The 25,801-nt window shown below is 37.5% G+C and overlaps 1 protein-coding gene across 4 annotated transcripts in view; it reads left to right on the top strand.

The window, feature by feature from the left end:
- INPP4B (inositol polyphosphate-4-phosphatase type II B) overlaps window positions 1-25,801 on the top strand; it is an 886,823-nt gene that overhangs the window by 653,460 nt on the left and 207,562 nt on the right. For 3 of the 4 annotated variants that reach the window (XM_081245267.1, XM_081245268.1, XM_081245266.1), the window contains 2 exons: window positions 16,054-16,165; window positions 25,480-25,552. In XM_081245267.1, the coding sequence (XP_081101393.1) occupies window positions 16,054-16,165; window positions 25,480-25,552 (185 nt within the window). The remainder of the gene's footprint in view (window positions 1-16,053; window positions 16,166-25,479; window positions 25,553-25,801) is intronic. The other variant, XM_081245269.1, reaches the window with a different exon arrangement.

The raw sequence follows: 25,801 nt of genomic DNA, 5'->3' as shown, positions 1-25,801 counted from the left end.
TAGACGAGGTCATGAGAGTGGGGCCCTCATCATGGGATTAGTGCCCTTATAAGAAGAACCACCATAAAGCTTGCTCTCTCCTTGCCATCTGAGGACACAGGGAGAAGGCAGCTGTCTGCAAGTCAGGAAAAGGTTTCTCACCAGAACCTGACCTTGCTGGCACCCTGGTCATGGGCTTCTAACCTCTAGATCTGTGAGAAATTAAGTTTCTGTTGTTTAAGCCACCCAGACTATGGTATTTTATAACAGCCTGAGCAAAGAGTTATTAGATTCTGATAGAGTTCTTTGATTACACTTTAAAATCATATTCCTCGGGCTTCCCTGGTGGCGCAGTGGTTGAGAGTCCGCCTGCTGATGCAGGAGACACGGGTTCATACCCTGGTCCGGGAAGATCCCACATGCCACGGAGCGGCTGGGCCCGTGAGCCATGGCCGCTGAGCCTGCACGTCCGGAGCCTGTGCTCCGCGATGGGAGGGGCCACAACAGTGAGAGGCCCACGTACAGCAAAAAAAAAAAAAAAAAAAAAAAAAAAATCATATTCCTCTTACATTGACTGTGTTTTCTTATTGTTAGCAGTAAGAATTAAATTATAAACGTTACCACCATTGCTGTATGTCTGTGGTGAGCCACAGATATGCATCTCTGCTTCACGGGATGGAGTTAAAGTTGTCAAGAATAAGGCCTACTTCAAAAGATGCCAAGTGAACTTTAGAAGAAGGCGAGAGGGTAAAACCGATTGGTTTTGCTTAGCAATCCAGGCTAAAAATAAATACAGTACACTCAAATATGGGATGATAGTTCATGTAACCAGCAGAGAGATCATTTGTCAGATTGCTTATGCCTGTGTTGAAGAGGCTATGATAGTCGGTGCAGCTTATACTCATGAACTTACAAAATATAGTGTGAAGGTACTTTGTATTTGGATTCATTTCATACCTGAACTACCACTGGAAATAAAGTTTTGGGGGCCCTGAAGAGAGCTGTGGAAAGAAGCTTTTCCATCCCTCACAGAACCAAACGATTCCCTGGTTATGGTTCAGAAAACAAGGAATTCAAGGCATAAGTACTTTGGAAGAACATCAGGGATCAAAACATTGCAGATTATATATGGAAGGAGATGATGATGCTTACAGGAAAAAATTTACTCAGCACACAAAGAAGGTAACTCCAGACACCGAAGAGATGTGCAAGAAAGTTCATGCTGCTGTATGAGAGAATCCAATCTATGAGAAGACACCTAAGAAAAAAGTTAAAAAGAAGAGGTGGAACTATCCCAAAATGTCTCTTGCTCAGAAGATCAGGTAGCTCAGAAAGCAAGTTTTCTCCAAGATTTAGAGTAGGCTAGTGAGGGTTGAACCAAAACACAGCATTCCTATGAAGATTTTTCAGATAAGGACAATCAACTTGTTGACGAAGAAGCTAAAAATAAATACATTTAAAAGTTACCACAATTTCATCTTTTGGTTTTCAGAAATAAATTTCAAAAAGACTCAGGTGTGGACTTCTGGTTTCTACTGTTCTTTGACAAATATCAGCACTGCTGTTGACCTGTGAGGCGGCTGTAAGCCTTTCACTTGACCTCTCTGGGCTTCAGTTTCCACAGAATGAATTGGCTGATACTTAACCTTACTTTCTGTTCTAAGCAATCTCTGATTTTATTTAATCCTAATATTGAGATATGAGGAATTTATCGTAGAATAAAAGAGAAAATAGCTGCATCCAAGGTTATTGAAAGCTGGTGAAATTTTTATTTGGTATACAATCTTCAATTCAGTTCTCAAATACTTACAAAAGGATATATAGCAATCACTCCTGAACTGAACATTTTAATCCCGTGACTTTTAATTTTTACTGTCTTTCTCCTTCCCGTTAGCACATCAGCCTGCCAAATACCAAAATCTGTTTGTTTTCTTATATGGATTTTTTAAATGATGCAATAAAGACCTTTAATTACTAAATAGATATACTTTCTTCTTATAATGAAATCTTAATGTTTTAAAAGGGAGATATTCAGAGAACAAGTAATTGCTTTCTCATGTACTTTATGCAAAGCTGGTATAGGACATTTGATTTATTCCTGCTGATCTTCAGAATCTATTTAACATGAATAAAAGCAGTATACTGTTTCCATATAGCAGGTGTCTTGAACTTTGTGTTAATTACTTTTCTTCCTTTTAACAAAAAAAAAAGTTCTGTAGAAATCTTTATTGTTCTATCTAGACTCCTTTAACAGTGAATTAGTCACATTTTGACCTTGAAAATAATTACCAGATGATTTAGTAATGCATTTTTAAGACTGTTAGCAGAACAAGTTAAAATCTGAAAATGGGAAATTTCAGGTCTTTAGAGTATTTTTAAATTACTGCTGCCCTGTCTGCCCGGCATATTTTGCCTAGCTAAACTGAGTTTCCTTATTGTAGCAATAACTATGTCTCATTTTCCAGTGATTGGTGACCACGCAGGAACCCTGGATTCCTAGGTCATCTTTCATCCACATAGCCGCCCATCATTTTACCTGTTTGTCCACTCCCTCCTGTGGCCCTGGTGCCTTCTTCTTCCTGACTCTGTTCTGATCCTTGAGCTTCCTCCTCAGCCCCATCCCCTATCCTCAGTCATTTCTCTTTGTTTAACTGGAAGCTGGCTGTCTCCCCTGCAGCCCTGTCAAGGGGTTACTCTTCATACCTGCTATGGGATGAACAAGAAAATGGGGACCTTCGTCATACAGCCACAATGAAATAAATTCCACTAACAACCTGAATGAGCTAGGAAGTAGATTCTTCCCTAGAGTTTCCATGTGGGAGTGTGGCTCAGCCTACATCTTGGCTTCAGTCCTGTGAGACCCTGAGTAGAGGACCTGGCCTGGCTTCTGATCTGTAGAAACTGTGAGATAGTAAATGGGTGGTATTGTAAGTTTCTGAGTTTGTGGTCCTTCATTATGCAGCAATATAAAATTAATACATGCCTCTCTGACTTAGTCTTCTAGTCCTCTCTCCCCACCTACCCAGCTTTAGCCACAATGGGGTCTTTGCTCTTCCTTGAATATGGGGACCGTGTTCCTCTACAAGACCTTTGGACCATCTGTTTCTTCTGCCTGAAAAAACCTTCCCCTAAGAAAGATATATGCCTCACTTTTTTACTTCCTTTAGGTATTTGTTCAAATGGCATCATATTAGAGAAGCCTTTCCTAATACATATACATACATATGTAGTCATTATATATATATATATATAGACTATAAAGTAGAAGCCCCGCCCAGCACTCACCTACCTTGCTTAAGTTTTCTCCATGGAACTTATCATATCTGTATTATTTATTTGTTTACCATGAGAATTCAGGCTCCATGAGGACAGGGATTTTTGTGTTGTTCTCTGCTGTATTCTGGTACATGGAGCAGTGCTTCCAACATGGTAGGTGCTTAATACATGTTTGTAAGTGAATTAACATTTTCTGTTATTTTGACCTTATTATATTTCTATGGAAATTTATAATTTTGGAGACTCGTTTTTCATTTAAAATGTTGTCATATTAAAGGAGAATGAAGAAAAAATATTTGAAAAACCACAAGATTTTATAACTTAATACCTGAAGAATTTAAAACAAATCTAAGTGCAATTAAGCAGAAAAATAGAGGCACTTAATAACTGTTTGGTTTCAGAGTACATGCCTCACTGTACAATTTAAAGCTTAGTGAATTTCTTATCACACAAGTTTGAAATACATTATACTCTAAGGTTATGTTCATACACTGGATAACTTTGATCTTTTAATGCTAGCTTAAAAAAAATCCCTTTGCATTATTTCCTACTATTAAGAAATTTACATAAAACCAAACAGCACAAAAAATCCAGCAAAAATATAAATAATTCCAAACTTCAATAGTAAATATAGACCCATCACTAGTATTTGATACTAATTATTTAATAATTAAATCCTCTAATCCTCCATGCTTGTTATCTTTAGAAGAATGTTTTCATAGTGGCCTAGAATATTTTTGATTTATTTTTTGACATTTGCAAACTATTCTTGTAAAGAGTTTCTGCTGTCGGAGCATGTCCATTTTTAGTAAGAAAGAAATTTTTGCTTAGCTGTCTATCAAGACTGATTTATACTTGGTCTTAAAAATGTCCGTATTTTTTGCTTTTAAAAATGTCAGCATTAAGTCGGGCTTCCCTGGCCATTTATGTATAACCTCCTATAATTCCTTTCTTGCTACTATTCTCTTCCTCTTCCAATGGTCTCTGCTTAATATATATAGTGCTCTTTTCCTTTCAACATTTTTCTTTCTCTTAAAATTCAAACAATAAAATAGAATAGAATAAATTAACAAAAAGCCTTAGCAATAGTTTCTCTTGTAGGTCTAAACGTGAGTCAGTTCAGACATGGGTGGCTAGTTGTTTTATCTCATGACTGAGTCATGGGCTTGGGACATTCATTGCACCTCCTGCAAGAGCATTTTTCTCTCCAATCTCTGATGAAATACCCTCCCCACCCCTTGTTCAGGTGGAACATTTTCCTCTCGCATATGGCATTTCTATGTCAGCAGATATTTTGAAAGCATAAAGCATGGGATAAATTGACACTTTGACTCTACCATTACAAATCAGTGTTGCCAGCAGTTAGAAGGTTCTGTTCACATGGAAGGCAATAACCTTTCAGTCATTTGGTTTTGTATTCCCAGATTAAATAGCTAATAGTTTGTTATCCATTCATTATCATCAAAAATGTCTATATCTTTTCTCATTTATTCTATTTTGGAAATTACATTCAGTAAACATTGACTTTTTATTGCTGTGCAGTTCTGTGAATTTTAACACATGTATAGATTCTTGTAACCACCACTGCAGTCAGGATACAGAGCTCTTCCATCTCCACAGAGAAACTCCCACCTGCTGCCCCTTTGATGCATACCTCCACCCACACCGACCTCTGACATCCACGATGTGAGTTCTCCATCAACATAGAGAAATGCTTTTTAAAAAAGTCATTGAATCATCGATTGCAGATCCTCCTGAGACTGGCTTCATTTATTCAGTCTAATGCCTTTGAACTTCATCAAGGTGTTGTGCATATCAATAACAGTTTTTTTTTTCAATTGCTGAGTTGTATTCCGTGCTACTGTACCACAACAAACTGTACCACAGTTTGTTGCACCGTTCATATGAAAGTATATTTTGGTTGTTTCCAGTTTAGAGTGATTATGAATGGAGCTGCTAAAATATTCCTGTGTAGGTTTTTCTGTGATCCTAAGTTTTCATTTCTTTAGGGTAAATACCTAGGATTGGAGTTTCTGAGTCATATGGTAAGTGTGTGTTGAACTCTATCAGAAACTGCTGTGCTGTTTTCCCCACCAGCCGTGTATGAGAGCTCCAATGGCTCTGTATCCTCATCAGACATTGTAAAATATAGTGTGACATCTCATAATGCTTTTAACTTTCATTTTCCTAATGGACAGTGATGTTGAACAATTTTCCATGGTCTCTTTGTTATCTGCATAGCCTCTCCTGAGACACATCTCTTTGACTTTGCCCTTTTATTTATTATGTTCTTCATTTTCTTGCTGTTGAGTTTTGAGGGCCCTTTATGTATTTGGGATGCAAGTTCTTTGTCAGAAACATGATTTGTAAATTTTTTCTTCCAGTCAGTAGCCTGTCTTTTCACTCGTTGTGTCTTTAACAAAGCAAAAGTTGTCAATTTTGATGAACTTCAATTTATCAATTTTTTTTCTTCTTCAGATCATGCTTTTGGTATCATATTTAAGAACGATTTGACGAAGCCCAGTTCATGAAGACTTTTCTCCTATGGTTTCCTTTAAAATTTTTATATTTTTATGTTTTACATTTAGGTCTATGAAACACTTTAACTTTTGTTTCAGTTGTGAAGTTTAAGTAAAATTTCATTTTTTCCCCAAATGGATGTCTAATTTTTCCAGTACCATTTGTTGAAAGGACTACTCTTTTTCCATTTCATTGACTGTAACTTTGTCAGAAGCAGTTGGCCATATTGTCTCTGTATTCTGTTTCATTTAACAATATATCTATCCTTTTGTCAATACCACAGTTTTGATTACTATAGATTTACAGCAAGTCTTAAAAATCAGTAGATGCAATTTCTCCATTCTTGTTCTTCTTTCTGAAAAGTACTTGGGCCGTTCTGTTTACTCTGCCTTTCTCTATAACTTTTTGAATCAACTTGTCATTATCTACAAAAAATCTTGCTGGGATTTTAATTGGTATTGCCTTAAATCTGTAGATCAATTTAGGAAAAATCGACATCTTTATAAACTTGAGGCTTCCAGTATATGAATACAGTATGTCTCACCATTTATTTAGACCTTTTTTGATTTCTTCCATCAACACTTATAGTTTTCAGCATATAGATCTTGTACATTTTTGTTAGATCTACACCTAAGTACTTTGTTTTGGACTTACTATAAATGATAAATATATTTTTTAAAAATTTCAGTTTCTAATTGCTACATATTTGTATGCTGACCATGTGTCTTGTGAAACTTTGTAGTTTCAATATCACTTCTGTTTTCAAAACTTTTGTAGTGTTATTCGTATCTGTCCTTAGAGTTTGTCACCCAGGTGACAGTCTGGGACCTGGGGGATGGTGTAGTCCATAGATTATTTCTCAGAGTATCTGATACGTGGTTTAGATCCATGCATGCACAGCTTGAGGTAAGCCCAGAGTCCATGAACGACATTACGAAGTCACTTCCTGAACTCCTTCCTTATTACACTCTCTCTGGCATATTCCCATTTCCTGTGGCTTCCCTGGAAGGAAAAGATCAAAAGACCCTTCATTCAGAAAGCTGGGGTTTGATTTTCCCTTCTCTGTCATGCAACTGCACCCTCTTCTGGGGCCAAGAGGTAGGAGAAGAGAGAGAGAAAAAGAGAGAGAAAGCGTAAAGGGCATGCATCCCATGCCCTTGGGATCACAGCTCCAATCAGAGAGGAAACTTTCCCTTCCTCATAATTTTAGGCTCTTGCACTTCCTCCGAGCTGTCACTTTTGTTGCTGCCACCGCTGGATTGCTTGGGGGCTGAGACACAAGAGAATGGAAAAAATAAAAGTGATTTCATCATTCTTCTGAGTATTAGGAGGCCTCTTTTCTGTTCTTTGAGCCAGAACCAGAGAGTTTCTCCTGGAGCTATCTTTGTTTACACCATGACCATCTCTGGGCTTGGGGCTGTTTTGAGTCTAGATCTTGAGATAGGAGAGGAGAAAAAATGGTAAACTAATTGCTGGTTCAGTGACATTTAAAATTCTAATCTTCTTCCCCAGTATGCCCAGCAGTGTTTACTCTGAGTCCTCAAATAGTTGCTCTGTGCCTTCTGTCCAGGTTTTATAGCTTCATCCAGTGGGTGCAAGAGGGTAGAGTAAGCTTCCTCTATCTTACTTGCAGCATCTTATCTACCAAAGGGCAGATGATGGTGACCTGTTAACTTGAATGTAATTTTGGTTGCCTGTGAATCCAAGGACATTTACAAGATGCCAAGATGTTTTCTCACCTTGCTGTTGAGGTGTATCTTACATGTAAAGAGATGGATATTTCTTACATTTCAAGAGATAGTTTAACTGTTTAAGGCACTGGAAATGTCATCTAGCCGTGTGCCCAAGAAGAGGAGGGGGACTAAGATTTGCAGTCTTTGCCCTATTTTAAATGTCTATTGCCCACCCCCCCACCTCGACCTGCCAAATTCGATAGGGGTGGCCATGTAACTGAGCTCTGGCCACTGGATTGTAAAGAGAGGAAAGAACACCGGTTCTGGGTCTGTCCAGTAAGAGTTCCTCCATGCTTTTAGCCCCTTCTGCTGTTTGGAGACCTTAGATGCCACAAGGTGAATCTGGCAGAGCTTTCATCAGCCTGGTTCCTCAGATCACTGAATAGATGACCTACATTTGTAACCATAGTTAATTTGAAAGTTGCTAAGAAAGTAGATCTTAAAAGTTATCATCACAAGAAAAAATTTTTTTTGTCACTGTGTACGGTGATAGATGTTAACTAGACTTACTGTGATGATCATTGCATAATATACACAAGTATAGAACCACTGTGCTGTATACCCAAAACTAATATACTGCTATATGGCAATTATACTTCAGTAAAAATGTACATTTGAATAACAAATAAAGAGATAGTTTATATTTTACATTAAGCATTGAATCGTTTCCAAATACAACTCACTACATATATATATGTGTGTATATATATATATATATATATATATACATATATATATGTATATTTAATAGAGTCATGAGGAGGGAAAGATTTCTTTAGCTTATTTGTATTGAGGCAGTTGCTCATATTTGGATAGTACTGTTTTTAGCAGTAAAGAGGAATCTACAAGCCAATTAGTCTGAAAAACTGGTAGTCAACGTATCTATGATGTGCTCTTGGAACTTTGTGTCCCGGATGGTATAACAGTTGTACTCATTACCATACACAAAAGCATTTTTTTTTCTTGCCACACTTGCAGGATCTTAGTTCCCTAAGCAGGGATTGAACCCGGCAGCGGCAGTGAGAGTGCTAACCACTGGACTGCCAGGCAGTTCCCACAAAAGCATTTTTATATTTAAACTTTAAGATCTATTAATTTTGGACACATAAATCTTACGAGATAAGTAGAATGGTTTACTACCTTCATATTTTATAGCTCGTAAATCTTAATAGAGGCTGAATTGCCCTCTCATGATCACCTAGTTGTTTACTATGAAGAGCCAACACCGTAACCAAGGACTTTTGTCACTCAAAGTTCACTGTGCTTTCCACTAAACCATGCTCCATTATTTACTAGTGTGTGATGACATGGATCTGTTTGAACCCAAAATACTGAGCTATCCATAACCCCGGACAAGTCTTAAAAGACAGTCTACACTTCAAACTCTCTTGGTAGGCATTAGGCAATGTCTAAGGAATTTTGACAGAGAAAATAAAATACAATAGTGATAGCAGGTCTTAACAAGAAAATCTGATGGAATCTGATGGGATGGAAGAGAAAGATTCTGGAAGATGGGAAGTAGGTTCTTCAAGTGTAATGAAAGAAAGTTGGTGAAACTCATTGGGATGTTACCATTGGGAAGGGACACATGTAAGGGACATTATACAGGAAGAATCAGTAGTGCTTGATGACTTATTGGATGGTAGGGACAAGGCACTGGTAGAGATGGAATATTCTGTGGTTCTGGTCTTTGGAGAATGATATGCTACTGATGTGAGCTGGGGTTTGGGAAAAGGACGAGCTAGGTTTCAAGTTGATCGAATGTACAATTATATCAGGATGAAAGGAATTTGGAGTTCTGGAATAGAATATCAGGTCAGAGTAGGAAATATAGGTTTGTGGTAGATCCTCAAAGATGGGACAATTGAATCCCATAATAATGGGTAAAATTTCTGAAGACAAGTTTATAATGAGAAAAGAGGAGAAAACAAAGGACTAAAGCTTCGAGTGTGTAAGCTATAATATTAAGAACCACTGAAAAGTGTTTTTTGAATATTAGTTTGAAAGTATCCTATGGCTTCTGAAATTTGGGAAGTTCAGCCAGAATAGAGGTGTGTTCAGGCATACATACTTAAGTAGAACTCTCACTTCTCTGAGGCCAAAGTAAATCTAGCACTGCCAGGTAAATGTATTCACTAGAAAGAGTCAGAATGCACTTAATTAGTTAGTTAGTGGCACTTGTTTACTTACAGCCTTTGCTTATATTTCTGTCCAGGTGAGATTTTCATTTCCCAGTTACATGTCTGGATGGGTTAAATGCCAGGCATGTCTCCCAGATGATGATTCCGGTGCTTAGCCCCAAGACTACTTTATATTCACAAAGCCTGACAGTGCTAATGACGATTTTCTCCTGGATGTTTACAGAGTCATTTGTATCTCTGTGGCATTTCCAAAATAGAGGAGGTATTTACATGTTGCTCTTTACCCTTTCCATAGGATTATTTTTTTCTTTTTGCTCTAGTAAGGATGGTAAAGTAGGTGGTGAAGAACGTTAGAGGAAAAGTGTCATTAAATTGTCTTTTGTGGGCTTCCCTGGTGGCGCAGTGGTTGAGAGTCCGCCTGCCAATGCAGGGGACGCGGGTTCGTGCCCCTGTCCGGGAAGATCCCACATGCCACGGAGTGTCTGGGCCCATGAGCCATGGCCGCTGAGCCTGCACGTCCGGAGCCTGTGCTCCACAACGGGAGAGGCCACAACAGTGAGAGGCCCGCGTACCGCAAAAAAAAAAAAAAAAAAAAAAAATTGTCTTTTGTTAGAAGACTGTTTCACATCCCTTTTCCTTCAGTCTTCTAAAATGTTTGTATGTTTTAGCATGTGAAATTGAATATTTCATTAGGAAGCGTTAGGAGAGTTATTTAATTTTATTTATTTATTTATTTTAAGGGTTTTTTTTTTATGTGGACCATTTTTAAAGTCTTTATTGAATTTGTTACAATATTGTTCCTGTTTTATGTTTTTGGTGTTTTGGCCACAAGGCATGTGGAATCTTAGCTCCCTGACCAGGGATCGAACCTCATCCCCTGCATTGGAAGGCGAAGTCTTAACTACTGGCTCACCAGGGAAGTCCCAGGGGAGTTATTTTAAAGGAAGATTTTAAAGAAACTTAATCACTAATGTATTATGCATGCTGAAAAACTAAGTGATAAGGAAGTGTAGATTTGCGTTGCTGAAATTTTCCCTTTCTCTGCCTTCCATCTTGTTGGTATGGTTAAATATTTAAGTGTATCTGCTGAGGGAAATAGGAACTTGATGTTGTGATTGAAATAATGTGGCTGCCATGAACTATTTATCTTTTACTTCTCTTATAGCTCTCTGCATTAAGCAGTGGTAATGACCTGGCAAGAGAGTGAAATGACATAGTTTTTTTTTCTTCTTCCTATAGATTGAGATAGTTATTTATTACTGCAGCCTGTTCTTACTGCCATATAAATTGCTAGGAAAGTGTACGAAGACCTCTTTTGTTTCTTAGCTCAGTCAAATTTGTATCCTTGTAAAAGTGCTAAGATGCAGTGCCATAATGGCAGTAAAATATATACGTATACAGTGGATACTATAAGGAAAACTAGCCCTTGTATTTGACTGTAAGTGTTAAAGTTACTTTCTAGGTTTGGCATGCATTTTGTTTGCTTCATTTGTTTTGGGGAAGGGTTGGGGGGGAAGGTGAGGAGTGAGGAGAAGAGGCTAGGATGTGCCCAAGATTTTCCCCAAGGCTGTATTAGCCCATGATAGCCTATGATGCCTATGATGAGATCACCTGATGGATTCCAACCATGTCAGAGCATGAAGCTTGAGTGCTAATATGATAACTGTCAAAGACCAACTCTTTGTTTTGCAGTAACAGAAACTGAAATCCAGGGAACTGAAGCAATATGTTGTTGGTCACATAGCTAGTGAGCAGGTGAGCTGGATGGAGTATTGGTTTTTTGATTCCTAGCCTAGAAGTCTCTTCAATATATCTCCCATGCAGAGAGGATGAATTCCTATTAGATAAAAGTTAGTCGAATTTTGGTGATGAATAATGGTTAAGCAATTAGTAGTAGCCTCCTGAACTTGATGGGTGATTAATTGAAAGCATCATTAATCACTTAAGAATGATTTTTTTCTAAATTTTTTTTGAAATCACCTTTGAAACAGCCTTTGGAAACATGAAATAGGTATTTCAGTTGTGACTGTCCTGATTGAAGAGAAGTGTTGAATATCCAGGCTCTGTGGGTTGTAAATTATTACAGAATAAATAGGAAATGGCTTCTACATTTCACATTGCAGTTCACTGACAGGATGACCCATGATTTTGCATGTCTTGTGTTTAGTTCTTAAGTTTATAACCTGAATTCCCCATTCTGTCTCCCACAAATCTCAGGGGAAGAAGCATGATTTAGGGTACTCAGAGATTCGTATCCAAAATGTTTTGTGAAAAAAAAAAAGGTTTTAGAATCTCTCTAGTGTCCCTATATCTAATGTGACACAGAGACACAGTGAGCAAATGCTTTTGGAAAGGATGGCACTGATAGACTTGTTCAACGTAGGGTTCCCATGAACGTTCAATTTGTAAAAAACAAACACAATATCTGTAAAGCTCCAAAAAAGCAAAGCAGAATAAAATAAAGCACAATAAAACAAGATATGCTTGTATTTAAAAAGCAGCCAGAAGCTTTTTTAAAGGGAATAAATAAAGCTATAGTTCGGAAGCTTACTCCCATACTCCCATGGTGCATTGCTTCTTCATCTACCTTTGGCACTTTGAAAGGTTCACTTTGTATTGTAACTGGTTATAAACTTGTGTTCTTTGCACTTCTAGGAATGTAAGCTTTATAACATCATCTCTCATTACTAAGTCTTTGTACCTCTAATGAGCACTTAATCACTCTTGAAATGCATGTGTCCTGAAATCCTATAATCTTTTACTATAGCCTTAGATGCCCATTTTAGTAAAATTTCTAAAGAGAATTGAATGAAATATAATACATTAATGACAATAGCAATTCTGTTGATACTGCTACTACTACTACTACTACTACTACTGGGATGAAGCGGGGGTAGGAAGAAGCACTTATTTTGTGTAAGTCATTGTGCTGAGAACTTTACATAAATTGTGTCACAATGTAATCCTTACCACAAAATTATCATCTCCATTTTACAAAGTTTCACATGGTTAAGTTCCTTGTCCAAGGTCATGAAGTTAGCAGATAACTCAAACTCCTGAGTTCACACTTTTAACTATTATTGCATGTATTAGTTTATTTCACATGGTTAAGTTCCTTGTCCAAGGTCATGAAGCTAGCAGATAACTCAAACTCCTGAGTTCACACTTTTAACTGTTATTGCATGTCTTGGTTTATTACCCAGTCCTGGGAGAGGGTGTGAGAAATCTATCCTCTCATTCAAATCATTATGACATTATTTAGTTTAGTCAATGAAAAAATTTGAAACATTATACCTAAGCTTTGTATACCTAGAAATTAAGCTCAGTTTGCTCCAGCAAGAATTTTAAACAATGCCTATGAGAAGAAAAAGGTGTCTTTAATTGTTATTGAGTATCAGTTGGGGGAAAAAGAAGTCTGCAAATTTCTAGAAAAACCTGTGAGTAGAACCAGGGCTTTTATTAAAATATCTATTTCACTATCGGGTACTAAAGAATTGTACAGAGATATGTCAAATCATGATTTATGACAAGTTATTATGTCATTTTCAAGTAGGAAAATGGTATAATTAATTATTAAAGTCATCCCAGAATTGAAGCTAATGTAGTTTTCTACAAAATCATAGATTTTACTGTCATCTGTATACACATCTTCTTTGTAATGAATGCTTAAGTTTTCTGTTAATTTAAAATAATTGAGTCAATATTATGATTTACACTGACTTAAAAATCACCAAGAAGCATTTTATTTTATATTTTAGTAAGAACCTTAATACACTATTTAAGTAAACCACTTGTATTTTTCTATGTACATAATCTTTATTTTATTACATTATGACATTAGCTATGTATATGTCACCAGAGTTTTTCTATTTCGGTTTTCTTAAAAGCATAATTCAAAAGATGTGTTTAAATTTGTACTTTATATATTTTGAGAAAAATCTTCCTTTGATCTGGTAACAATTGGGTTTCCTTTTCGCCTAACTTATTGTTTTAATTAACATTTTAGTAAACTACTTATACTAATTTTCCTATTCCTGTTTTCTGACACCTCCAGTAATAAAATAGTGACATTTTGAAAGAATTGGTTGAAAGACACCGTTTGTATTCAGATTAAAGTTAAACACAAATTTAAAAAATGAAGCAACTGACAAAGGATTAATCTCCAAAATTTACAAGCAGCTCATGCAGCTCAATATCAAAAAAACAAACAACCCAATCCAAAAATGGGCAGAAGACCTAAATAGACATTGCTCCAAAGAAGATATACAGATTGCCAACAAAAGCATGAAAGAATACTCAATATCACTAATCATTAGAGAAATGAAAATCAAAACTACAGTGAGGTATCACCCCATACCAATAAGAATGGCCAACACCAAAAAATCTACAAACAATAAATATTGGAGAGGGTGTGGAGAAAAGGGAATCCTCTTGCACTGTTGGTGGGAATGTAAATTGATACAGCCACTTTGGAGAACAGTATGGAGTTTCCTTAAAAAACTAAAAATAGAACTACCATACGACCTAGCAATTCCACTACTGGGCATATACTCTGAGAAAACCATAATTCAAAAAGAGTCATGTATCACAATGTTCATTGCAGCACTATTTACAATAACCAGGGCATGGAAGCAACCTAAGTGTCCATCGACAGATGAATGGATAAAGTAGATGTGGCACATATATACAATGGAATGTTACTCAGCCATAAAAAGAAACGAAATTGAGTTATTTGTAGTGAGGTGGATGGACCTACAGTCTGTCATACAGAGTGAAGTAAGTCAGAAAGAGAAAAACAAATACCGTATGCTAACACATATATATGGAATCAAAAAAAAATGTTATAAAGAACTTAGGGGCAGGACAGGAATAAAGATGCAGACGTGGAGAATGGACTTGAGGACACGGGGAGGGGGAAGGGTAAGCTGGGACGAAGTGAGAGAGTGGCATGGACTTATATATACTACCAAATGTAAAATAGATAGCTAGTGGGAAGCAGCTGCATAACACAGGGAGATCAGCTCAGTGCTTTGTGACCACCTAGAGGGGTGGGATAGGGAGGGTGGGAGGGAGGGAGATGCAAGAGGGAGGGGATATGGGGAGATATATATATATATATATGTATATATATATATATATATATATATATATATATATATATTGCTGATTCACTTTGTTATACAGCAGAAACTAACACACCATTGTAAAGCAATTATACTCCAATAAAGATGTTAAAAAAAAAAAAGTTGGGGAAGGGCCAGTGGATGGGTGAAACAAGAAAGGCAGAATGCTGGAAGTTTTTGAAGGTGGGTGGTGTTGGGTATGTGGAGATTCACTGTACTCACCTCTACTTTGATGTGTGTTTGGAAATTTCCATAATAAAAAGATTTGTTTTCAAAAAGAAAATAAATGACTAAATAAAGAAAATGAAGTGTCGCTTGGTCAATTAGGCTTAGATATAGGTTACAGGAACACCCCATACCAATGGGTGACTTGCTACCTATCTTAAAAAAAGGTTCAAGGGAAGAATATCATTATGTATTACAGTGTTCCCATGACATGATGCCAACATTTATTCTGTATATTCTCTTGCCCAGAAAAGAAAATTTGAGAATCTTAAAGAATGGTGGTTTTTAATTTTATTTTGGGTTTTCATTATTATTGTCAGCCATAAAATTTGTATGTTGATGACAGTGATGATGAAAATCTTAATAATAAAATTTTCATCATCATTAAGTTTTTCAATGACCAACAGACTTAAAGAAGATAAAAACCTGGGTTTCTGGCTTTGCCAGTTTGTTTCCATGGATGAGACTTTCTATCTTCATGAATCTCAGTTTCTTTATCTGAAAAAGTAAGGGGTCATCCTAAATGATCTCAGTGGTTAATTTCTGTCTTCATGTACTGTGATTTTCTGATGTTTGCTGGGAGAGAATCTTCTTTACCTGGTCTCTGAGAAAGAAAAATGAAAAGGCACAAAATCGGATGTTATAGCTGATGGCCGGGTCATAGAGGAATATAGGGTTATTTGTACTTTCTTCTGTTTTATTCAGCTGTAGTTTCTGTAATAGATGAGCACAATATCCCATGTGATTGGTATAGAGGAGCCATGGCTGATGCCGTTGTAGGGACATGGGGTTACCAAACAGGGCATGGATCCATGATCTTGGTGGCTACTCCTGAGAGCCGTGAGATGGTTTAACCTTCATGAGGTAGCTTCGTGCGCTTACCACACCAATTCGTGATTCTAGTAACAGGATTCAATGTATTTTAAGCAGATTTGTTTATTACAACCAATGCAGGTAAAGAGCGGTGTTAGTGGTTTTCAGAAACAAACATGTTTGGACATACTTTCAGGGAAGAGACTATTCTTACCTTTCCGCTTCCTTTATTTTTGATTGCAGAACTTCAGATGGTGGCAAGGTTGTTGGCACCATACAAGTCAGTGTCGTGAAGATGGGGGAGATTGAGGATGGGGAAGCCGACCACATCACGACAGATGTGCAGGGACAAAAGGTAGGGTCCCAGTCAGCTCACTGCACAGATTAAATTAGAAACGATCAGCTTTGCCAGCTGCCTGGATCGCCACTACCTCTGTGGGGTATGAAATCTCATTATTCCAAAGCTAAATGAGAAATCAGCTTTGGAATGGGAGTACTGTAAGTGTGTCTCATCCTTGTAACCCGACAGCCTATTTGCACGGAACTGTGCAAAGCCATGCACCATTCAAAACACCATTCTCTTCGTAGCTGGCTCCCATGTGGACACAGCCTCTTCTGTTCGAAAAAAAGTATTGATCACTGTTGCAACCTGCCGTAATTAACCCTATGTGAGATGCACAGAAGATTCTGGAAGGCCTATTGCCAAAAGTAACCACTTCTCCGCTCTCGAAATTCTCTTTGGAAAGAGATGCAGTTTGAATTTGGATTTCGTTTTTATGTGAAGGAGGACAGATTTAACAACTTTGTGCCTTATGAAATTGCAGAGAGAGAAGCAGGAAGTAGTAAACGGTGGAGGGAGAGCTCTGCTTGAGGAGCGATGCCAATTGGAAGCGAAGCAGCTTCCTTGAAGGCCAGGATAAAAACTCCAATATTATCAATATCTAGGACTTTTACTTGTTTTCTACTTTCTTTTCTTTAAGAGAGAGACTTGATATAAGCATTAGTCTAAAGTTCTGTCTTAGGAATGTGATTGCCTGTTTTACTGAGACGCAGGGGACAGATTTACGAACTGCTAATAGTTTTTTTTCCCCCAGGGAAATGTATATGTTTGTTTACTAGAATGCCTACCTTTTCATAAATGAGCATTTTTTTAATGACAAGGTCTATTATGGCCTATTTTCTGGCTTAGTGTTTCTTATCTGGGAGCATATTTTAATTTCTGGTACATCTACATGGGAGATGGTGCAGTGCTTATCTAACACTTAACAAATCATTAACTTTACCAAAAAAATAAAATAAAATCTAAACTGCCTTTCAAAAAATAATTGTTCCTGCCCAGTATAGGCTAGGGTCTTACCGCTTCCCCAAGCCTCATTCTTCTCTGTTCCCTACTATCCCTCAGAATAAAATCCAGGTCATGAACACATTCCAGTGAGGTGGGGAGGGTGTGGGAGATGGGGACAGAATGAACTAAGCACACGCGCTAGGAGACCAGGAGCTAAAACTCTTCCCATCTCAAAGCAGGCCTGCTTTCCCTGTTCCCAATCTATTACCAGCCACCTCTCTATTTTTCTCAAAGCTGGCTCACCCCTTGACTCCTTTACAACGTTGCTATTATGGGGTAGCACAAATTGAATCATATTCTTTTCATAAATGGAGAACTTGACACCCAGGAATATGCCCCACCAAAGTCGTACATAATGTTTCTGACTTAGTAATGTGAACTTAAAAATAAAGACTTAACTGAGCCGTTCTAGAAATAGGAAGTGGTAGTGTCAGCAAGTACCTTGTAGGAGTCATAAGTGTACTAAAATGCTAAACCCATCAAGCAGTGTTGGTTTTAGCTCTGTCCTATCTGGATTCTTAGTAAACCTTGACCTTTTGTGAGGTGTTTTATAGAGTTACTATAAACCCTACTGGCAATCCCTGGAATAGTCATGAAGGACATGTAATAAGGTCCACTATGCATGACATTTCAAAGAGTTATGTGGAAATAGCTTTATCCTGGTGTTTTTCAAAGTGTGGTCGGAATCATCAGAGGTGTTTGTTAGAAATTCAAATGTGGGGACCCTTTTGCAGATCTGCTAAATCAGACTCTCCATGAAGTGTATTAACACAATCTGTTACTAATAGTGATTTAAGTCCTGAAGTTAGTCAATGGCTGAAATATATGAAAAGACAAAGTAACTGAAATGGAGGTTATCCCTAAAAAAAATCCCTCTCACTGGTTTGTGTGAATGGGGGAGAAAGAAATGGAACTACTCTTAAAACCATAGTCATGTATTGAGTGACACATGCTATCTCTCATTTATAAGGAGCAGCTAAAAGATTCATACCTATGTTTATCAGCTTGGGCTGTCATAATAAAATACCATAGACTTAAACAATGGAAATTTATTTTCTCACAGTTCTGAAAGGCTACAAAGTCCCAGATCATGGTGTCAGATGATTCAGTTCCTGGTGAATGCTCTCTTCCTGGCTTCCAGATTTCTTGCTGTGTCCTCACAAGGCTTTTCCTTGGCACAGATGCACAGAGAGAGAGTGAACTCTGGTGTCTTCTCCTCTTCTTGTAGAAAGAAAAATTCACAAAAGGCCTACGAACACGGTCCTTTTACAAAGCTAACCTATTAGGTGAAATATCACATTAGGTATACCAAACTTTTTTTTTTGTAATTTTGGGGTCCTCTTTGACTCCTTTCTTCCTCTCATACCTACAGTCAGTATGTCAGCAAATCCTGTTGATTTTGACTTCTGAATAAATCTAGAACCCGGCAACTCGTGAGCCCTTCACTGTAACCAACATTGTCTATCACGTAGATTTTTGCAGTCGTCTCTTAAACGTCCCACTGACCCCCTCCATCCTCCTTCCCTGCCCTGCCCCACCGCCATCATAGTCCGTTATCAGCACAGCACTTAGTAAACTGTAATGTGGAAGTTGTCATTCCTCCAATGGCCTCTCATCTTCCTGAAAGTATAAACCCAAATTCTCACGTAAAGTCCTCTAAGTGTTGGCCCCTTCATGTCCTTCACCTCCTCCTCTACTCCTCCTTTTTATTCATTTCAGTCCAGTCACATTATCTTCTTTGCTGCTCCTGGAACAGTCCAGGTATATTTCCAAACTGGGTCCTTAAACTTTGTTACTCAATCTACCCGTGAAGCATTTTTCTCAGTATCTGTGCTTCACTCCTTCACTTCTTCTGATCTTTATACAAAATCACTTTCTCACCAAAGGCTTCTCTGCCACCATATCTAAAACTGCAACGCCTACCCCAAACTCTTTCTCTCTTCTCTGCATGATTTTTGTCCTTGGTACTTATCACTGTCCAACTTTATATATCTTTTTAGTTTATCTCATATATTGTTTATTTCCCTCACTAGAATTAAACTTCCTGAGGGCAAGATATTTGTCTATTTTGTCCTCTCTTTTACCCTCAGCTCCCAGAACAGAGCCTGATGTGCAAAAAATGAATGAGTGAATAAATGAAGTCAATTTTACTTGGAAGAAATTAAATCCAAAATTGTCTCCTAGAAGCGTATGTATAGCGCTGTACAAACTGACCGGTCAATAAATAAAGCATATAATAAGGATGTAGTGAAGAGTGTAGGATTATGAAGGAAAGAGGAAGAAATTAAATTTTAAAAAGCCTTTGAAATAAGTAGTCAAGAAAAAATGCTACTGAGGAAAGGAGAACCAGGCAACAAAATCATCAAGTCAGGTGACAGATGAGAAAACTCATGTAACTGAAAGCCAACAGGATCAACTGAGAGAGCCCAGTTCACCACTTTGCCTCCCCAGAGATGCCTGGGCTTCTTGTTAGGGCAGGAGGGTTAACAGTCCTCTGGTGAGGCTGGTTAAACCCAGCTCCTACCTTGTCTTCCCCTTTTGTTTAATGTCTATATTATATTTGAACGTTGCAGAGTACTAATGATCAAAGTGGTAGTGATTTCTTCAAAAAGAAGGAAAATGCCTTACTTATTTATGACCATGGTAAAAATGGTATAAGTGGAGTGATAATGTCTCCCTTTGACTATGAACCTAACCCAGCTAGTCTTTTGATGACCTGCTGCCCTTAGGTTATTTTGACCTTATACTTTGAAGAGGTGTTTTAAGTGGACTTTCATCAGACTTAATTAGGGAGAAACTAGAGTCCTTGTGTAGCTAAGGACCAGTCTCAAAAGGTTTCCTCCCTTTATCTACTCTAAATATAAAAGTTGAAAATTATATAACAGGCCCTACTTATCTTTATAGAATATTAAAAGGCATATACTATTCATCATTCATTCATCAAACAATACTACCTTCTATGTTCTAGGCATTGGACTAGTTTCTGCGTATTCAGCAATGAACCAAATAGACACGGATACCACCTTCTGGGGAAGTAACAGTAAAAAAGTAATACACTGTTGATCAGATGATGCTGTGTTCTACAGGAAAAATAAGACAGAGTGCAAGGACTAGGGAGTGCTGGGCTGTGGCCTTTTTAAACTGGATGGTCAAGGATAGTTTCACTGGTAATGTGATATTTGAGCTGAAACGTGCAAGAAAGAAGGGAACAAGACGTAGATATCTGAAAGGAATAGGAATTGTAGACAGAGTGAATAGCAAGAGCAAAGGTCTTGAGGAGACCAGATACTTGTGGTGTTGAAGGAGCAGCAAGGAGGCCAGTGTGGTTGGAACTGAGAGGTCAAGGAGCAGAGTGGTAGGAGTTGAGGACAGAGGTTCATGGGGCAGGGAAGACCGACTCCCATGAAAGTGTTAGACTCTGGGCTATGTGTAAAGACAGTTGAGGAGCTGTGAGTATAGGTATGAAATCTGATTCACGTTTAAGAGGACTGTTCCAGCTGCTGTGTTGACTAGGGCCTGAAAGGAGGCAAGGACAGAAGAATGGAGTCTGATTATTGTGAAGATTCAGGGGAGAAGTGCAGATGAGCTGGATCAGGGTGTGACTGACAGAGAAAGTGAGACGTGGCCAGACGCCAGGGGGAAAGGCTAGCAAAAAATAGAATTACCATTTTCTCAGAAACAAATGGACATTTCTCCAAAGTAGACATACAGATGGCCCACAAACACATGAAAAGATATTCAATCACTAACCATTAGAGAAATGCAAATCAAAACCACAATGAGGTATCACCTCACACCTGTCAGAATGGCCATCATAAAAAAATCTACAAACAATAAATGCTGGAGAAAGTGTGGAGAAAAGGGAACCCTCTTGCACTGTTGGTGGGAATGTAAATTGATACAGCCACTAGGCAGAACAGTATGGAGGTTCCTTGAAAAACTAAAAATAGAACTACCATATGACCCAGCAATCCCATTACTGGGCATATACCCTGAGAAAACCATAATTCAAAAAGAGTCATGTACCACAATGTTCATAGCAGTTCTATTTAAAATAACCAGAACTTGGAAGCAACCTAAGTGTCCTTTGACAGATGAATGGATAAAGAAGATGTGGCACATATATACAATGGAATATTACTCAGCCATAAAAAGAAACGAAATTGAGTTATTTGTAATGAGCTGGATGAACCTAGAGTCTGTCATACAGAGTGAAGTAAGTCAGAAAGAGAAAAACAAATACCATATGCTAACGGACGTATATGGAATCTAAAAAAACAATACTGATGAACCTAGTGGCAGGGCAGGAATAAAGATGCAGACATAGAGGATGGACTTGAGGACACAGAAGGGGAAAGGGAAGCTGGGATGAAGTGATAGAGTAGCATCAACATATATACACTACCAAATGTAAAATAGATAGCTAGTGGGAAGCAGCCACATAGCACAGGGAGATCATCAGCTCTATACTTTTTGACCACCTGGAAGTATGGGATAGGGACGGTGGGAGGGAGGCTCAAGAGGGAGGGGATATGGGGATATATGTATACATATAGCTGATTCACTTTGTTGTGAAGCAGAAACTAACACAACATTGTAAAGCAGTTATACTCCAATGAAGATGTATGCGTATATATATATATATATATATATATATATATATATATATATATATATATATATATATATATATAACAACACTGAGAGTAGCAGTTGGAGGAAGACAGGAGATTTTGAGATGTTACATTTGACATTCCTCTTAGACATCCAAGTATGGATATATCTAAGCAGTTGGAGCTTCAAGTCAGAATTCAGGTGAGATGTCCAAGCTAGAATTATGTATTTGTGAGTCATCAAATGATATTTGGATGGTATTTAAACCATGAGACTGAATGAGATCACAAAAGCATAGCAATTCTCATATTTTACACTCTTCAAATTTATATTTATGTGGATTTTATCTATTGATATTTACTGTATTAGAGATTTTGCTTATTTGGATTATATCTGTAGACATTTATCATATTAGAAACTCAAACAAGAAATGTTTAAAACAGAAGAGTACATAAGCACACATACCATTAACTGTCAAATGATTGTGTCATATAGCTTCTAGAAAATTCTACCACATGCTTGTAAGAGAGAGGGAAACAGACAGGAGTTCACTGGCAGTCCAGTGGTTAGGACTCTACGCTTTCACTTCCAAGGACCTGGGTTCAATCCCTGGTCGAGGACCTAAGATCCCCCAAGCCACGCCCCCCCCAAAGAAAAAGAGAAGGAAACAGACAAATAATATTTTAGTATTAATATGAAAATAATGTTGTCTTCACCCTGTGCTAGATGCTACAAAGGGTGCAAAGGCAAAAGTTATCAGGGACTTCCAGGAGACTCCAGACCAAACTTTGAAAAGTGTCATTGATGGAATAAATCAACAAATGTGGAAGTACTTGGCCATGAAGTGTTAGTCTTGATGGATTCATACAGATCTTTATGATTATTGTTCATACAGTATTGCTAATTTTCTAGCTCAGTGCATGGCAAATTGATATGTTAGCTGAGAGTCAAAATCATTTAGCTCCAAGAATTTTACATATCATATGTTTTGTCTACTTGGCCACACTTACCATCAAATGACACTTTTTAAACTATTAATCAACATCAATAGGCTTATGGCGCTACATCTGGTACAAAAAGCACGTGATGTTTGTTATTCCTGCTCAGAATCACAAATGTAAAGTTATTACATTGAGAGCGCACACCATGTAAGTGTGTAATGCTGCAAATATCCACCGTAATAATAGCAATGAACAGTAGAAATAGCTGAACCTTCTTAAGCGCAGATTCCACATCATTTCCATCTATGCATTCTCTGTAGCAACCAGCACAGTGCAAAAAGATTCCAAGGCCAATGTAAAAAAAGTAAAAAAAATAAAATAAAAACAGCCTAAGGAAATAAGAAATAAGGTTCTTGGCTTTGAAAACTTTCAATCTAAATAAATAGAGACAGAAAAGGTACACTCAGGAAACAATTGAAGAAAATAATTGCTGAGTCCAAATATGAAAATATTAATTAATTTAGTAAATATTTATTGGATATTTTCTGTTTATGTTCTGTGGATTTAAATCTTGAGAGCATTCTGAATAGTAGAGTTGTAAAATACAAATTAAGAATATTAGTTTAAAATTGTCCTAAATATCAGCCTTCCAGTGTGAATGGAAGATATGAATATATAAAAGTCATATGTCTGTATTCATTTGGTGGAATAAAACGGGCCTTTTGTTCGGAAACAGAAAGTTATCTTTGATTTCAAAGAGGCAGGGTTGCCTCCATAAAGGGAAGCAGTTTCTCAGGGTAATAGCCTGATCTGTGTGAATTATGGACTTCTTCACTAAAAAGGTTTAGTCTAAACCATTCCTGTAAGTTATATTGTAGATGATGATCTTCTTTTGGAAAGGAAGATGACTTAGAGCTGTATACCAAGTTATATGTGCAAGGATGTCAGGGACAAAGCATGAAAGGATTTGAGGACCAGTCTGAGAATATTGGATTTGATTGGACAGTAAATAACCCTTACATACATTCTAGAACAGAACATCGATATGATGAACATAATGTTTACAAAAGATTACTTTAACAGCCCTATGTAGCCTGAAAGAAGTCGAGAAAACTTTGCAAATAAGAGAAATAAAGAATTTTAAGTCTGTCCAAGCATCCTTGCACATTGCTGTAGTGATTTGGGAAGTACATCTCCAAAATAGCTGTGGATTAAAAGAAGGGATCACCTCTGACTTTTGGTTGGTCGGGAAAATGATTTAGAGAACATAAAATTTTAAGAGTTGTTTGCAGTTATTCATTTTTTTCAGTAAACTAGGATCTCAATATAAGCACTAAAGAAAGTATGAAAGCACATTTTTCTCCATCAGGAAATTTCCTGAGTAATGTTCTGATAGAGGAATGAGTAGTGGGCTTTAAGAATGCAGAAAGTAACATTTCAATCAATGTTTTAAGTCATTTGTCTTCCTTCTCAAAATGCTTCAGAGACATAATACATTCTGTCATGAACAGTGACCTCGGTGGTGGTGAATCTCAAGGAGGGGAGCACTCCCCAGAGGAGGAACAGAGGTGGGTCATAGATAGAACAGTTGGGAAATAGCCCAGGCCATTCTGATACATCCTACTAGGGAGGGCAGTCTGAGCCCTTGGAGTCTCTTGACAACACCATGCTTGCTACAGAAGAATGGCTGTTTCCCTTAGAACTCTTCACCCAGAGAACTTTCTGGGGTTTTGTCTGTTTGCTTTGTTTTTGTTTGCATTTATTTGTTTATGTCTGATATATTTGCTCTAAAAATTTACTTTCCTCCTTCTCCCAGCCCTCCTTTTTCTTCTCTGGGGTCGGGCGGGGGGCGGTTGCTAGAGATAAAAGGAAAGTCATCTGAAGAAATAGTTACTGGTCTCTGTCTATGTGAATATAGGTTTCTTGTCAGCCTCTCTGGGGCCACAAAAGTTTTGCTTCCTCTGTTAGTTACAGTTTCATAGGAGGTTGAAGCAGAGTCCCATGCTTAGGGATGGCTTATCTGAGATAGTATCTCCCACCCATGGTTCACTCGTTAGGAACATGGCAATGTGCTCTCTGTGTCTCTCTTCTCTCCTCTGTCCAGAGAAGTGTTGGTTCTGTAACGGATCATGAGCTGAATCTATTTATCATGGATGAATAGATCTATGATCTCTGGATCCACTTATTTATAAATTGCTTATTCATAAATCAGACATCAGCTTATTTATAAAGTATCCTCATACTTTATGAGCAAGTGTTTGCATCGTTTTGCCAGAAACAAACATCTCTTTTTGCCTTATGAAATTAGATGCTGTAACATATTTTATTTTTTATTTAAAGTTGCCTTTACTTAAAAGCCAGAAGATAATTTGCTTTTTATTGATCGAAAATCAACCTAGGCAACAGAAATACAAAACCATTCAGCTTGTCATAGGTGATTTGCTATAGGAGGAACCTATCGCTAGCATGCGGATAATCCTTTTCCACAAAGAAAGTACAGACTTTGTTTCCTAAGTAGTCTTTAACTGGAACTGAAATGTAGTCTATAATTGTATCATATAATCATATTATATATAAATGTAAGTAAATAATCACAAGTTAAACAAGGTTCATTGTAAAGGTAAAGCTGAAAATAGTTTTACAAAAATGTTTGTTCAGAACTTTTTGAAACCGTGTGCATGGCCTCATGTTTTTCAAATAAAAAAAGAATCTCATTTCTTATTTGATCATTTTCAAATATGTTTTCTTTTTTCTTTTATTCCTTCTTAGTGTGCACTGGTATGTGAATGTACAGCCCCAGAAAGTGTGAGCAGAAAAGATAACCTACCGTTTTTGAACGCAGGTATGTACCTCCGTTTTGGAAACTTACACTCATTTCATATGAACATACATTTTATTTTTCTGTGAACTCCATACTGAATCTGAGCAGCATTCTTACAGAACCATTGTAGACACTTATTAAATATTGGTAATCATGGGAGTCAGCAGAGTGGTGTTAGACTTGACAAGGCTGTAAGAAAGATATATAATATATATAAATACATGTATATAGCTTGGCTATATGGCAAAACAAATTCCTTTTAGCTATTGG

Source organism: Mesoplodon bidens, assembly GCF_964165515.1.
Source record: "Mesoplodon bidens genome assembly, chromosome: 1".
Lineage (NCBI taxonomy): Eukaryota > Metazoa > Chordata > Mammalia > Artiodactyla > Ziphiidae > Mesoplodon > Mesoplodon bidens.
Note: the sequence above shows the minus strand (reverse complement) of the source record. Positions and strands in the feature narration are given on the sequence as shown.